The sequence below is a fragment of the Monopterus albus genome, unplaced genomic scaffold, assembly GCF_001952655.1.
Source record: "Monopterus albus unplaced genomic scaffold, M_albus_1.0 scaffold31.1, whole genome shotgun sequence".
NCBI classification, from domain to species: Eukaryota; Metazoa; Chordata; class Actinopteri; order Synbranchiformes; family Synbranchidae; genus Monopterus; species Monopterus albus.
The window spans coordinates 6,352,967-6,370,116 of NW_018127911.1; the positions used below are offsets into that span (position 1 = coordinate 6,352,967).

The 17,150-nt window shown below is 38.6% G+C and overlaps 1 protein-coding gene across 4 annotated transcripts in view; it reads right to left on the minus strand.

Moving 5' to 3' along the window:
* LOC109958184 (CUB and sushi domain-containing protein 3-like) overlaps positions 1 to 17,150 on the minus strand; it is a 229,504-nt gene that overhangs the window by 165,824 nt on the left and 46,530 nt on the right. For all 4 annotated transcript variants that reach the window (XM_020596611.1, XM_020596613.1, XM_020596612.1 and 1 more), the window contains exons 4-5: positions 13,332 to 13,526; positions 5,275 to 5,521 (exon numbers count right to left, since the gene is read on the minus strand). In XM_020596611.1, the coding sequence (XP_020452267.1) occupies positions 5,275 to 5,521; positions 13,332 to 13,526 (442 nt within the window). The remainder of the gene's footprint in view (positions 1 to 5,274; positions 5,522 to 13,331; positions 13,527 to 17,150) is intronic.

Sequence of the window (17,150 nt, forward strand, 5' to 3'; positions counted from 1 at the left end):
CCAATCGAGAATTTGTGGAAAGAACTGAAAACTGCTGTTCACAAATGCTCTCCATCCAACCTCACTGAGCTCGAGCTGTTTTGCAAGGAGGCATGGGCAAAAATTTCAGTCTCTCGATGTGCAAAACTGATAGAGACATACCCCAAGTGACTTACAGCTGTAATCGCAGCAAAAGGTGGCGCTACAAAGTATTAACTTAAGGGGGCTGAATAATTTTGCACGCCCAATTTTTCAGTTTTTTATTTGTTAGAAAAGTTTGAAATATCCAATAAATTTCGTTCCACTTCATGATTGTGTCCCACTTGTTGTTGATTCTTCACAAAAAATTACAGTTTTATATCTTTATGTTTGAAGCCTGAAATGTGGCAAAAGGTCGCAAAGTTCAAGGGGGCCGAATACTTTCACAAAGCACTGTATGTTACACACAAGGAATTTGTTTCCGGTACAGAACCGAGAGTAACCATCTGTGGCGCCAACTGAACCGATGGATCCAACCATCAGGGGCAATGGGGGGGTTCAGTGTCTTGCCCGAGGACACTTCGACATGTGGACTGCAGGCACTGAGATTTGAACCTTCAACCTTCGATACCCAAGATTAAACATTGAATGGCTGGAAATGAGCATGCCATGGACACTTGAAGTAATCACAACCAGTCATTGTATATGGAATAAATTTTGCTTATAAATTTCAAATACTTATTTCGTTAATTTTGTGAAACTAAAAAAAGGAATTCGTCTAAATGCAGAAATCAATAAACCCTGAGCTGCACTGGTTAAATCAAGCAGGTAAAAAGAATCAGGTGGGACATAATTGGGTGCTTAATTAACCAAACAAACAGGGCAATCAAATGAGAGATCTTTAGGAAAGAGGTTGGAAGGCACTGATTATGACAGAGCAAAAAACAAGATATGTTTAGTCTTGGCAAAGCATAAACATAGAAGTGTCCATGCAAAGAGGAAAGGAAATTATGGAGGATGTGAGAAAGAGGTGTTAGTGAGAGCACTATGAGGCAAATAATCTACAGATGAAGAGCTTTCAACATGACTGCAGCTCACCCTATACATGGACAAGCTTTGAAAATATCCCCAGGAAATACAGAAAAGATAACAAATGAGGTAAGAGTTAAAAGGCAACCCAAGCTTGGAATCTACAGATTTGGAGACCTTGGTACATCTGCAGTACATGTGCATAATTCAACAATCACATGAAAACTTAATCAACATAACACTTTCGGGAGGGTCCCTATAAAAATCCTCTCCTTGCAAACAAGAATATAGCTGTTCATCTTAACTTTGCTACAGAGCATCTGGACAAACCCAAAGCTTCCTGAAGTCCGCTGTCAGGACAGATGAGTCCAAAAATTCAGCTGTTTGGTCAAAATTGAAACCGCCATATTTGATAACAAACCAACACTGCATACAATTAAAGCAAACCTTCCAACAGTAGCAAGAATGTGAGGATCTAGGGCTGCTTTTCTTTCCTGGAACAACTCCAAAAATCAAGACAGCCATTATTTCTGAAGAAATTCCTCAACATATCATCATGTCAGTCATGGAGATGAAGTGAGATGAAAAGCATCATGCAACATGATAGTGTCCCAAAGCATCCTAGCTCAACACCCAAGGAATGGTGAAAAAGAAGATTAGAGTTCTAGACTGCCCAAGACAGAGCCAAGACCTGGATCCGATCGAAATGTTATGGCTGGACCTGAAGCAGGCAGTTCATGTCAGGTACCAACGCAACCAAAATTCCCCCAGAGTATAAGAGAGACCGGTTAGTAGGAAAGTTTAATTTAGCTGAACTATGGCTACAAGAGGTGCTGCAAGCTACTGACTGAAGGGGTTCACATATTTTTACACGTTTTTCTTTAACCAACCACTTTTGTTAAGGAAATTAATACTTTTTCCATTTCTGTACATTACATAGAATGTTAGATTTAGGACCTGCAGGTTTAGATAAATAAGGTTGTTTACATGTTTTTTTAATAACAATTCTGAACATCACAGCTCTCAGGATCACAGACTTTCAAGCAGCACCATACTTGTTGATCTCATCACTGTGTTAAGAACCAATTTCTGTGAACTGCACTCTCTTTTGACTAATTTTGCAGCACTGAAGTTAATCATCAAATTTTTATTCAGGTTCATCACATGATAACAATTTGTAATACAGGTTGAGAGTATAACAAGTAGAGTTGGGTCACGCTTTACGTCTATTTGGCTGTCAAAGGCTAGGAGGAAATGTTAAATCTGATTGAATCTAAACTGTCATTCATCATTAAGCATCACTAAACCTCAAGGATAAATTAACAGTTTTCTTGTTTTTGCCAGGAGCTGGTGCTATACGTTAGGATGATTCAAAGTTTAGCTGTCCAATGGCCTTGTACACAGTCAGAGATACTCATAAAAAGACAGGGAGCGAGAGCAATGAATTTTATGAACATGAGAGAATTGCCTGCTCTGAATCGTGTTTGTTTGCTTGCCTGTCTGTTTATCTAGCAGAGTTGAAGCCATCTCTCTAAAATTCTGGCTTCACTGCACTCGAGCTCACCGGGTCCCATTTGGATTGTAAGGCTTAAATGAAAACTCTACTTGACAGCCTCTGACATTTGGTGATGTACAATAACATCATCTTGGTGTTTTAAAACATTCAGGTGATCTATGGTGACTGCTAATCAGAGACATAAGTAAAAGTCCTTCAAACAAAGGCACTGCTTGTTATACTGCTTTACCTGATAAATAAGCATAACATGCATCTTTTCACTTCTCCTTGGACCTGAACTGCAGAAAAGCTTAAAATATCGATTAACAGAGAGTTGACAGGGCATACTATTTTAAGTTTTCTTTTTTTTTATTAAAAACATTGCTTGCCCTTCACTCTTGACAAGTGAAAGGTAAGCTTTATTTAAATGTTAAGTTACTTTATAGTTGTTGGGACACAGATTTTGGGAGTTAGTGGATAATAAAGTATAAAACCTCAACAGAAGTGGAGGCATCAAAGTATTATCTTAATTTATACAATATGTATTGCATACTGGACTGAAATAATATCTTAAGGCATAGAAAGAGGCAGAGACATTTCTCCACAAGCCTTTGTCTTTACACTGCATTTACCCGATGTTACTTATTTTGGTTTAATGTAATGCATTTGTGCATTTCATGTGTACTGTACTTCAGAGGCTTCTTATAATGGTTGATGAAAGAAACATTAAAACATACTGTTACTTACAGTTAATGGGTACTCACTTTTATTAAAACCCGCTAAAGGAAACAACTCATCACCAGGATTTAATCTGAGTTACATTTATAAATGCTTTAAGTCACAGGGAAGCAATCTGCTAGTATCCCTTGTCTTTTGTTCCTCACTTAAATAGGTAAATACATGATGTCAGGTGCGTTTGTTTGTAACACATTGGACCATTAGTCATTATTCAAAGCTTCCACAATGTTACAACAGCTTCTCCAATGTGTGCAAGTGTTTTATGACCCCAAGACTAAATACATAAAACATAAATAGTAATAAGGGGTATGTAAATATTTAACCACATAGAATCGTGTTCTTTAACCCTATAAAGCAGGATCCATAAGATAACACAAAGCAGCTGTAACTGGGACTCTGAGGTGTTAAAACTAGAGAGAGGCATTTCTGACAGTGAAAGAGTTCATTTTATACCTAAGAGAAGAGGGTTACTTGATGGTCTTTCAAGACTCATCAGCGATGCCCCATATCAGCTTGCTGTTACACTCTCTCTAGCTTTGTCAACATATAATACTTAGCAGTCATCCCCACACTCAGAGCACCTCTCCCTTAGACACTGTCTCTCACTGACACAGTCTCTCTCTCTCTCTCTCTCTCTCCCCCTCTGACTCCAGAAGAAAACTCTCAGGGACAGCAAAGCTCATAGCTCAGTGATTGATTAGAGCTTCTTTCAACCAATTATAATTAATGCCCAGGAGGTTCACATAAACCTGGTGGATGCTCCTGATCACACAAGACGCAGAGGAGATGGATAACCTCAGCCTCAAGGTTGGGGGCCAAAACATTTCATATTTCCTTGTTTCAGTTGGGAGTGACTTCTACATCAGGCCTGTGCAGAAGGCTATAGAGTGTCTCTCGGCTGCTTTTTATACAAAACTATCACAAAGAGCAATTCATGTGCGCTTTAATCTTAATTATGCATCGGGAAATCATACGCTTCTTCTTTGAATTGGTTTAATTCAATCAGAACCACAAGGCATATTTGCAATTTTGTCTGCACATAACTGCCCAGGAAAATTCATTTCAGGTTGCATTTGCTTGGCAGTCGGCTGGCTTCCTTCTCCTTACTATACCTTCCAATACATGCAGCAAATTGTAAAGTGCTGCTCCTAAAAATATTACATGCTCATGCTCCAGCATACATACTGAACCCGTTTTCATTTTCTTTAAGACATAATGTAATCCGAAGGCAACACACCCTTGTCTCCCTCTATGGAATAAACTTCAGCTCCCATCTCCCTTGTGATCTGTACACCTAGCGTGTGAAATGTTTTATCCTCTTTCTCCATGACCTTTTGCTGTTGTCATAATTAAACATCATCTGGTCTCTAAAGCACACAAGACTTCGTCAGCTATGTAGAGCACTTATATTACTGACCAAATGCAATCTGATTATTGGATAATAATCCATTGTAATTTATTATACCAACTATTACTAACTCCTAGTCATTTTTGTAATTGCTTTTATCCAACCTACAGACAGCTCTTTGTTGCAGCCCCAGCCATCAAACTGATGGGGGATCTCTATTTGCATACGAGTTTGGACTGCAGCTATGGGCCTGTAAATACCACAAAACCCATTATGTCATATTGGTCTACAGATAAACTGAACTTTACCACTAACTTAACCAAAACCTTCACTTGCCAAAGTTAAAACTGACTTTATTTCTTACAAAACACACTCATTTGGATAAAAGTGTTAATATTTGGCCTACACTGGGTTTGGCAGCCCTGTCTTTGAACAGAATATAGGCCATAAATGATCAGTTTCACTGTAGCACCTCAAATTATTTTCTTGAGGGAATTTAGTACGCATTATCATTCTTCAGGGTCAAAACACCTGTGCATACTGACTACTACAAACAGCTTTCTGTTAACACATTAACAACACTGTGCACCACACAAACCCAAAGACACACACACCCAGTTACACTCAGACTTTTAATGTAACAACTGAATGCTCATCAGGTGAAATACAATCGGCCACTCACACTCCTCTTCACAGCTCAACTCACCAGATCATTGGTGGTTCAGATCCCTCCACTTCCAGATAATCCGACTTCTCCTCCATTTGAAATTCAGTGAACACAAGGGAGATGGTGTCCCCTGGATCAGCAAGGATGGTCCACTTACACTCCCCACTGCTGCTCAGGCTTCCGGCTCCTCCACTTCCACCAACAGCAGGAGATTCCCCGCTGGGGAAATCAAAGCTCGAGATGAGCCCACTGGTACCCCTCAGGGTGCCACCGCACGTGTCCTCCGCTGTTCATCACCAGTGAGAGATGCGGGGGGGGGGGAGGTGAGAGAAGAACAGACACATGGTCTCAGGGTTATTTCAAACTTGTTATTCAAAGTTCAGCATGAGGCAAAAGTCACTTTACGCACATATGCACCTGCCCAACTCAGATAAATGTAATCCAGGAAAAGACAAATGTGGAATTTGATGCTAGACTTGCACAGGTCATTTAAACACAACATTTTGTTTGTCCATATATCGACATTGTTGACTGAACCAACAGCAGCAGATTCCAGTGCAGTTATGGTATTGGGAACAATATGAAATGTAAAATTAAAAGGTTACTCTTCCTTCACAAGAGACATTAAGACAAGTGACAGTGAGCAGAATTATTTACCAATTAATTGTGTACTAATTTGGTTTCTTTTAGTATAATTATGTGAAGGGAAAAGTTCTAATTCTTTTGTGTTTCTTTCTTTCTTTCCACCAATCTTGTACCATTCCTCTATCCAAGACTCAGTAATTTATCAATGTGTCCTCAGGGCCCCCCACTGTTTCAGGAAGCAAACAAATGGTGATAAACTGGGCTTATAATGCATTGAAATTGTATTTTTTTTCTCCAATGTGGGAAGCATGGCACATCAGTTGAATGTTAATGCACTCTACCATAACAGTGGCTTGCTCTCTTTGACTCCTCTCCCCCACCTTCTCATCATCTTTCCCTCTCTCTATTCCTCTCCTCCGAGCCCTCTCAAATCTTAACTGTTACTCACCACCCTCCCCTCTATCCCTGTATCTGTTTTACCTCCCTTAAAGAAATCTAACCATGGCAGGGTTTTCATAGCTTTCACATCATTTAAGACTAATATGTGACACTCAGCTGCTTGAGCTGAAGCCTTTGATGGCCCGGTGCTCCACTCAGGGCTGCCAACCTTGGAACATTGCTGTATGCTGCATTATATGATTGGTCAAAGAACAAGGAAGCGGATGTAAAACAGTCAAAAGAAGATAAAGGGAAAAAGGGACATGACAGGAGAGCAGGGGCTGCTAGTTAGCTCGATCCATGTCCTTTGACACATTAGCAGAAGCAAAGCAATTGATCAAAGTCCTTATTGGAAAGGCCAAGAAGACAAATTGATACTGTGTGAGACAGTGATGTCCACACACGTATGACTCATACCAAGGACAGACAACACCTAGGGCAGGCTTTCATTTTTTAAATGCCTGCAGCCTTGTAACAACAAAAAAAAGGTGGCGTTATGATTTGTCTCTGGTTTAAATGATAATACTCTCATTGAGGGGATACTGAATTTAAAATGACATTCCAAAGAGTGCCCAGCATGTGCTGCAGCTTCTTGGTGCTTTAAGTAACATTATAAGCCACAGTGAGTCTCTGCATGCTACCGTTTCTATAAAAATGCCACAGGTGGGCAGTATACAAGAGGGTAGAAGAAGCTTTAAACAGAGAGGTCTTCACAGTCATTATAGGCTGAAATGAAATGGTTACTGATGTGCTGCCGAGTCATGACCAAAGGACAAATTTCACATTTTAACCATGATGACAGCGTAAAGCGTCCTCACGGCCATCAAGTCCAAGAGAACAAGAAAGACGTGGTGGAGAAACATTTGTGATATAATGAAAGGGGAGCAAGTGTAGACGCCACATTAGAAAAAGACAAAATAAAAAAATAAGGAGAAAGGAAAGTAGAAAACAAGTGAAATGATAAAGACACAACTGAAAAGACTGAGAAAATGATCATGTTTCAAAACAAAGGAATGGAACAGAAAAAGAAAGAGGAATTTTGCAGGCAAGCCTGAATGCAAACATCATTGCAGGCCAGAACCTCACTGTCTAGTCGTGACTCTTAAAGCTCTAGTAATGTTTTGTCTATAGTTGTAAATATCTCCTGCACAGGATCCCTGCACACGTCCTATGCTTCTACAACACATTCCAAGGTTGTACTGTGTGTCTGCCTCATCTTCCTAAAATCTTCTACATCACCCCTCTCGCAGACTCTGCTGAGGGTACTGGAGTTGTGATTTATAGCTGCTTACTAGTATAGTATAGTATAGTATAGTATAGTATAGTATAGTATAGTATAGTATAGTGTACATGTCTTAAAGTGGAACCCCAGCTTGCCGCTCTGATAATGGTTTTGATTATCAGACCTTACTTCCCCCATCTGCTGTCAGTGATTGTTCAATTCCAATTCATAATCCTGACTGAAAAGATATTTCAATTCAATCACAAATCAATCCATTCTTGTTTTGTTTTTACATTTTCAAATTAAAAAAAAATGTTTTAACTTTTCAGATATGTTCTTCTATTTTTCTTTTCTGTCACAACCATACAACAAGCAGAACACAATAAATCCTTATTTTATGACACACAAAACTGAACATTATATTCTTCATGAGGGTAGGATTTATTTGAACATTATAATCTTCATGATGGTAGGATTTATTTTAGGGCTGTAGTATTAGACTGCAGTAGCTTGATCTACTGTACGTGTACCTCACAAACTGCCAACAGTTTGTGCATTACTTCTTGGTAGTAATATAACTGTCTCACTAGCTGTGATTCAATTCCTCAGCTAAACACACTAACTTGACATGTTTACATAAAATATATGATTTTATAGTGAATTGTAATTTGCTGCCATCAAACATAATTGCAGCACATTAGGGATCTCATTTTAAAAAATGTATAATAAAGGTTTTTTTTTACATATTCCTGGGTCATCATCAAAAGCCAATCATAAAACACTAGTGCAAAAATCTGTCAATTTTATGTTCCTTTGTTTACTGGAAAAATTAGGCATCAAAAAATATGTGGCAAAGATGATACAATCCATATTGATGGTAAATGCAGCAAAGTTTGGAGTGGTAACAGTACGAGTGCTGCTTCGAAGGAAGGATAATGGAGACAAAAGGACACTTTTCCAGTTTCCACCAACAACTGAGTTTTGCTTCTGTAGCTGCAGCTGAAATCCTTCACCATTTACTAAATAGTTTGTTATACAGCATGCCTGACAGTGAGAATCTGTGTGCTCTGGCAGTGTTTTGACAACATAAAACATTAAAATACTGAGCAATTTTGGCCACAGAAAGGCATGTGTTATGTAGAGTATTAGGAAAAAAGTCATAGGACCACAACTGAAATCACTTAATCGTTAAAATTTGTTAACCTTAAAAACTAGATGGACAGGTTTTACTATGCAGAAAACAGGTTAATTTTAAAAGCTCATATTGCTAAGAATGTGAGCAGCATTTTTATCAATTCAGAACCCTGACTTTGATTACTAGTTTAATGCCACATAAAATAAGTAATTCTGAAACCCAGCAAAAGCAGCTACAGGTATTTGTGCTGCACCCTGACAGCAACATGCATACTCCATCTTAAGGATGAGACTGACCTTCAGTCGTTATATTGACACAGTGGCTTTTCAACACACAAATGCACGCTACCTTTGACATTTTGTGTAGTCACACCTTCTCAAGGTCTGGTCACAAATGCAGACAGTAAATGAATGGATTACAATCTAAGGCAACAGTTTAAGTAATGGCAATTATTAGTAGAAAATTCATTCAAACCAAACAATCATATTATACAAGCTCACTGTGTGTTGGCATCTGTAAATGAATTGCATATGTACTTGCGGTATCAGACCATTTGCATTTTTATATTGTTAAAAATGACAAGAATATAACAATTTACCAAGATTCTACTAGGGCATCATATGATGCAAATCAATCAAATAAACACACAGCAGTAAAATTAGAATAAGAATAAATTAAGTCAGGCCTCGAGGTACATGCAGACAGTGAGCAGAAACCACAAGCTGTCATCCTGCACCATTTATGTTTACGTTTTGACTAGAAGGCACATGGGATCCAACACTGCCACCATCACAAATAATACTGAAAAAAATAAAGGCTCTCCCACAAACTATAAACAAAGGTAAAACACCTTTTTCCTTCTCATATTTCAGTTCTATCATTTTCTGGTGTACAAATAAAAAGTAGCCCTTTTATTATCTTCTCTGAAGTCATTTCCTTAATAACAGACATGATCTGCAATCACATCTGTCAACTCATGTGGTGGCAACAAGAAACCTGTGCAAAAGTGTGAATGATAGGTACAAAGGTACTGCAAAGGCATAAGATACATTTCCACAACCGCATTTAATGATAACATCTAGACTTATGACTCATTGAAGTGCAGTATCTACAGTGGCAGTTAATTAAACTGCACAGGAAAATTACATAGCTGCTTGGAAGCAATTCATTATTGTACAGAAGTACTATGACGGGTTTCATAGCTGTTTCTTTGACAAGCATCCATGCATGTTACTGTAAATCATGAACTGACAAGTGCTGTCTGCGGCTTAAAAAAAATGCTCCGCAGCTTGAGCATTTTAAATGGCTCCAGCTGGATAATGTCTTACAGTTTCCATATATTCACATGCAGTGTTTCACTGGGGTTCATGGCAGCATTTCAGGTACAGTTTGCCAATGAGGTTTAGTAACATAAAAGAGGCACTGAATGATGGGCAATGTGTTTCTTAGCAAATCATTAGAGCATGCTCTGAATTTAAAGCTGAAGTAAGATCTGTCTCTTGTAAAAATGGCAGCAGTATTAAAAAAAAAAAAAAAAGCAAGTAAAGGATGGCACTGAGGATTAGGACTGCTTTAGCTTAGCTCATTTACATCCCCAGCATCAGCAATCTAATGCTAGTTGAGGAAGGATTAAGCCCCTCTCTTGACTTTGATCAGATACACAACAGTTTTCTTTGCACTTAAAAATATTCACCAGCAAGAACAAAAGGAAAGGGCCTCATGTAGAATGTTCTACACTACCTCAGGTTCTTCCTTTATAATAATCCCCGTGTGAATGCAAAAACAGGAATTAAGTCTCTCATATGCAATTCATATTACACTGTACATATTTCTGACGGTAATTTCATTATACTGGCAATCTTGCCTTAAATTCAGATTTTAAGTGAATTATGAGTGAAGAAAACAATGACCCAGTGAGTGATATGGTACCACAGCACCAATCATTATCAAGAAGCAAGGTTTTGTGTGGCCTGATTTTTTACTCTGCTGGACATTGGTTGGCAGCAAGAATGACAGTGCATCAATAGACCATATTCTCATGTTACCATGCTGTCCCTGTTTGCTGTCTCACTGCCTGGTTTAATGAATGTCCAGAGACAATGTGGATGGAAAGGACTGAGATGGGCTCCTAGGAGCAGCAGTAGCAAATCACAATTAGAATAGCCATTAAATTTCCATCTTACTGCATTTTTTGCTTTGAGGTGATTCTGTCTCACTTTTCTCAATAAAACACTTGAATAAACATGATGATTATGTGTGGGTTGTGTCATATGGAGAGAATCTCAGGAGAACAAATGCTAAATTACAGCGCTTTATCCATGTTTAAAATTGGTCAAATCTGGACTCTACACAGCTTCACTATCCAACTGTAAACACAGCGTTTGTGTGGGAAATTGGCATTGTACAGTGTGTTTTCCTGCACTTTCTCTTTTTCCTCTTCTACTCATACACATGCGCACAAATTTTTGATAAACACGGAGAAGTTGGGAAGCTGGGATGGAGAAGAGAACTGGGAGAAAGATAAAGAGACATAGTAACAAAAGGAGGTGACTGGTTGGGACTATCGTGTGGGGAGGCAGTCGGGGGTGGGTGGCATGGAGAGATTTTGTGTTGTTGTGTGTGAAACAATTGGTGATGAGCAAAAAAGGGAGGATCTCTGAGGAAATGAGATCAAAAGACCATCTGCCCACATACGAGAGCTGGGCCGGATTCAGACAAGAGAGTGCAGTTCAAGCAGTGCAAGGGCCTAAAAGGAGCAATGCATCTGGCCCCTGGCCACAGAAGCTAACACAGTCCATAAATGGAGCCCTCCATCTGCAGCGTTTTGTTTTTACCAAGCTTGCCATTTCTCAAACATATGCTAACCATTTTTTTTTTTGGCTGTGCCTTGCACTATAGAACCAGGGAATGAGTAAATTTGCTCTGCACTGGGATATCTTAGGATTGTATAACAATGGAAGGGGGAGAACTTTGAGGCTTTTAGTATATTCTCTCTAGCTTGGATGACTCTACACTTTTTAGAGTCAACCACCATCAAAATACATGAACTTATTTATTAAGATGTGATTATTTCCTGCTTTTTTTCCACAATAAAAAAATAAGATAGATTTGCATAAATAAAAAAAGTACACACAGAGCTAGTATAAATATTCCCATAGTGCAGAACACTTTTATTTTTGATTCATTAAATCACTCTAAACCCATGTGTAAAAATCTGATAAGGCCATTTGAGTATACAACAACAGGAAAAGCGAGGCATGCCATTCTCCGAGATTGGGAGGAAATGATCTGTATATGGGAATGGCTTTCAATCCTTATTCTTGAAAGCTTTCTTCCTGATGTTAGCTTACTTATCCTCATAGTATACTGTATAAAGTGGTGTCTCAAAAAAGAAAAGGTTTTCTTTTGCTCAGCGTCTACAGTAGCACTTCCTGGGAGGTGGTTTGGGGTAAAGCAAGGCTGACACAGCAAACTCAAAGGAAAAGGTGCTGTCTACCTGGAATATGTGCATCATATGACTGAGTTTACTCAAACTGGAATAAATACCTACATCACACCACCTAAACAGTTCTACTAGTCAAATCATATTTTAGGTCATTGAGTAATTGAAGCATGGTTTAACCTGAAAGTCCCTCACATTCCACTCCAGTGAGCGATGCGATTTACGAATGCCCACTCCCTCATCAAACATGTTCTTAACTCCAACGAGGCCTCAAAAAAATAACAGCTGCCACACTGACGGCAGTGCCGCAAATTTTACACCTGCCACAGTTCACTCTGCTACAGCAGTGGTAAATCAGGCCCTGAAAGCATCTGTATAAATGTCCATACTCTCCTACCTTATCTTGCATCCTGGAAAGGGAACGCCTTAAAATACACACTGCATTGGACCAAACGTGTCAATTCCTGCAGTGCCACTTTTCTTCTGTTTCTTTGCTGCAAAACCCCCACTGTGACTCATTAGTAAATATGAACACATACAATTTCACTATTTAGCACCAGAAAATAAGCCACAAAACCTTTGTAAATGTCTCCCCATGTGTGCCTTTTTCTCATAGTTCATGCAACCTAGTTTTGCTACCCATGCAGCCTGAGAAGAAAGGTGTCCAACACCTCAGTAAGGCAGCAAAGCAAAGATCATCAATTGAAAGATGGACCATACTTTGTTAAAATCAGATTAGAAAAACCTGCACACTATCCAAAGAAGAGGCACTAAAGTCTTTCTCTCCACTAGCCTCACAGAACAGCCAAAATAGAGCTGCGAATCTAAAAGATGTACAACTCCTGCTTACAGTAATATACTTAAGCTACTTCCTCTACAAGAATAAATATTTAATTAACCTTTCAAACCAGAGACTCTAATCAACTACTTCAACATGATTAAAATCACTTTATCCCATCAGACTGCAAATATGTATTTTAGATTTAATAAAGACTTGTGCCTCATTTTACTACATCTGTAGCACAGAGAAGTCACCTAATCACAGAGCCAAACTGTCAATCCTTAAAAAGCAATTAACAAAGTAATTTACAAAAATCAAACGACCAGAGGTCAGAACAAACCGATCACCTGCTCATTTTAAATTTCTTGGGGGAACCCTAAAATCCATAGATATCATCTACTCTCCATGATACCCTTTACTCACATTTCATAGGAAAACAGTTGGCTTCAGACAGACATCAGATGATATAAAAATGACTGGTAAACATTCTCACCTCTGCAGATTGGCACAGGGAAGTCCCACACTGACACACCGGCTGCAGTAGAAAGGCAGGTGAGGAGTGAATGTCCATCCAGGACATAGCCGGTAACACACCGGTATCGGATCTTGTCGCCAACATTGAACTGAGTTCCATTCAGTATGCCTTTTGGTGGAACTCCTGGGTTTCCACATGAGCTGCTTCTCAGCTCTGGAAAATAGAAATTAAAAAAACAGTACTATTAAAAATAAAATAGGTAGCAGTGTTTCTTGATCTTTATCTCTAGGCAAATGTGAAGCCATCAAGTCATTGTTCTGGCCACTTAAAGATTTCAAAGTCATAAAACTTTGTTAGTGATCTTGACTTCAGTCTTCATACTCTCTATAGCTGGAATCAGCAATGAGGGACAAAGAAAAACAACAACATTAGCACACTGTACAAGGAAACAAAATGCTAATCAAACATGGTAGGAGGGTATGAACAAAAGAGCAGGAGACTCAGCTTTTGAGGAGCCTTTTCAGACACGGGACACGGTCTGGCTTTATCAGTCTGTTAAAGTGACGGCTGTCTCTCATTCAGACATACACATACAGTAAGATTCCTCACAGCATCATTCAGACATACCCACGATCATGACAGAGAGTCATTTTAAAAGTACAATATTTTCCATAGACATAATACTGGACAGTACATCAAGTGACGTAATGAATGAGACCAGAGTTTGCTTGTTTTTTTTTCCTACAACATGGTGAACAAACGTGTGTGTTCTAGGACAATTTTTTCCTCATCTTTTTGCTATTCTCTAAAACAATCATGTTTGTAGTGAGCTGAGCAATTCACAAAGGCACATGAGAGACTTGTGTAGATGCCTAGAGTGTTGTGATTGGTAGGCCTACTGTAAATAACGTCCTACATCAGCATGTCATAATCTCATCCATTAATTGGCTTCATAAATTTCAGATTTTTGTCATGCTGAAGGTGATAAGTAAATATTGCTCGGTCAGACCTTAAAAGATTGCTGTCACGACTTTAACATAAAGGTGACCAGGATGCTCATTTAGGCATGAAGCCAACACATTTAGATGCTGTCAGGTTAACGGAATGGAGTGCATGTCTGAAAGAGACTTAAAATTACTGATTACTTTTTATTTGTGCACCCAAACAAATCACATTTTACTTTAGATCACTGAAAAATAGTAAAAGCATTTTGAAATGTGCAGTACATGTTGGAAATGAAACACACTGGGTGAAGTATGGTTTGGTATAATTACTGTATGGTCCTGTTTTATGTGTGTAATAGTGTAAATTTACTTAAAGGGTAATATGGAGAATGGTTAAGCCAAACACATGTAGGTTTGATTGTTTTACTATCCAGGAGAATGCTGAACATGTGAGTTTGACTGTTTTATTGTCTAGGATAAGATGAATAGAGTAGTTGGGCCTGGGGTGACAAACAAACAGAAGTGTTGGGTGACTGAATAACATCTGGTATGTAAAGTACACTATCTTTTTTTATTTAAACAGGCTAGCAGGAGGTTTGCCCTCCTTTTGTTCTGTGAAACAGTATCAATTCACAGAACAAGACTAGACACACTAGTCAGAAAGCACTGACATAAATTCAGCCCTGAGGTTCATCAAAACTGAGTATTGTTAGTTCTTCAGAAAACTAGCAAATTTTCCATGATACAAATAGTACAGTATATTACTAGAATGACATAACTATGTTTCTAACTTTGAGTCTTACTGTATTTGTTGTGCATCTACATTTACTGTACTGTTATTCATCACAAAAACATAGGTATTCAAGGTCAAGAACTAAATGTGGCAACATAAAGAAAAGGAATATTATTTGTACAAAACTGCATTATTACTTTAAATCCCAGGCAGACATATTTTTGAAAATGACATATTGAAGTTGTATATCATCCACAAGCAAACAAATTTCAAGAAATTATTAGCACCATCCTACTGTGCTCAAGCTGACAGAGACAGAGTGCTTAGGATCAATGTACTCCTTGGCATAAAAATCTAAGTAGTGATAAACAGGCCTGGAGGGCTGTTCAATCCAGATTTCCTTTGGTTGGACACAGTCTTCCAGTACATTTCTGTCCTTCACTACAGCACCATAAGTCAGTCCCTGTCAAAACTCCCCTGCACATGTTCAGCTTGCACAAAAAGTATAAGTAAGGCTTTAATTTTGAGCTACAACTCGACGTTATCATCTTCTTTTTACATCACCTTTAACCATCTGGGAGCCCCAGAACAGTACAGCAGGGTAAGGTCAACCAGGACATCAGTATTATCGTGTTATAGGTATGTATAGGCATTGTGTTACAGATGCTAGCATTTTGCAGCTCTGAGTCACCCCCCATGAGACAACAAACCTATTGCATCTTGATCTTTTCCTAAACAGCTATCTGCCCCTGCTGTGCACCCCAGACGATCTCTAAGGTGCCCTGCACTTGAATACCCCAGCTACCAGAAACAGGGCAGGGTCTCTTTTTGTTGATGAAAGGCTTTAGTGCAAGAAAGAAAAATAGATTTTTAAAAACCAATTTGAAAAAATTGATCACTTTGTTGTTAATTAGCTAAAAATGCATGTGTAAAGTGTTGCTTTTCAGTGACCTTAAATTAATTGTAAATGGCCAAAAAAAGGCAATGGTTATAATATTATAGGAGTCATTTCATGTATCTCATAGTTAAATAATAATAATAACAATAATAACCACAGTAATGAAAATGCAATAGCATAATTATGGATCCAAGGCCCCACCTTCCAACAATCAACATGACAATAATCCAACTGTATAAATATAAGTTTAATTATATAGATGACACTGACTGTATTTTCAGGGCCATTTTAGGGGTAACAATAAAATAAACATGTAAAAATAGTTGCTAATTCCTATTTTTCTTTAATATGCAGGCTGTCAGAGATCTCTGGGCCAACTGATGTAAAAGGCAACATAAGCGCACTGAGGATGAGGGACTCAAACGCAGCGTGGAAAATGTTGTTTGTTCTCGAAACACTGATGCAGGGAAGCTGTCAACACTGTTTCATAAAGTCTCCAAAAACAGAATATTGATATTTTACAGGCAAGCAAATATCTATGTACCAGTGCTGCTGAGAGCCTTGCTTCACTCAGGAGTTTAAAAACTGCTCCAAACCTTGAAGCACTATAGGTGCACCAAGACATTTATAGGTGAGAATGAAAAACTATTGAATGCAGAGGTGAAATTCAAATCGTCTGTTATTTTACACAGCTGTAGACACCGGAATTACACACTGACGCTCAGGTTAAAAGAATCCTTGTGTTTTTTATGCCAACAATAACTTTTGTCGAAATTAGACAAGGAAACATATAAATCAGCAGGTGCATTTGCTGACCAGTACACAGGTGATTTATCCACAGAATCTCCAGAACAAATGCTGCTATTTAGACATGCATCAAAGAAATCTAGCATGGCTCTGTTCAAGATGTGGTGTACACTGTACTCATAAAGCATCACTCTATTCTGCATGTGGACCTAATGTAGCCACGGCCGTTAAGCTGTTTCTCACTGACTGCAAGCGCCAAAAGATCTTTCTCAGAACTTCAGTTAATAAGGTGGGCTGCTAGTTCATCATTGATATAATTATGTATTTTCATTGTTTAAATTGGAGGAATTGTGTGTTGTTGCAGTGCATTGAATGATATGAACTGATTATTTCGAGACTGGCGATGAAGGTGAGTGATTCCCTTGGGCTGCCATGATGGAAAGTGGACAGGATTGTTGTTCAGTTGAAAGTCAGACTGTGCCAGATCGGGGTGTATCTGCACAGTGTCTGTGATG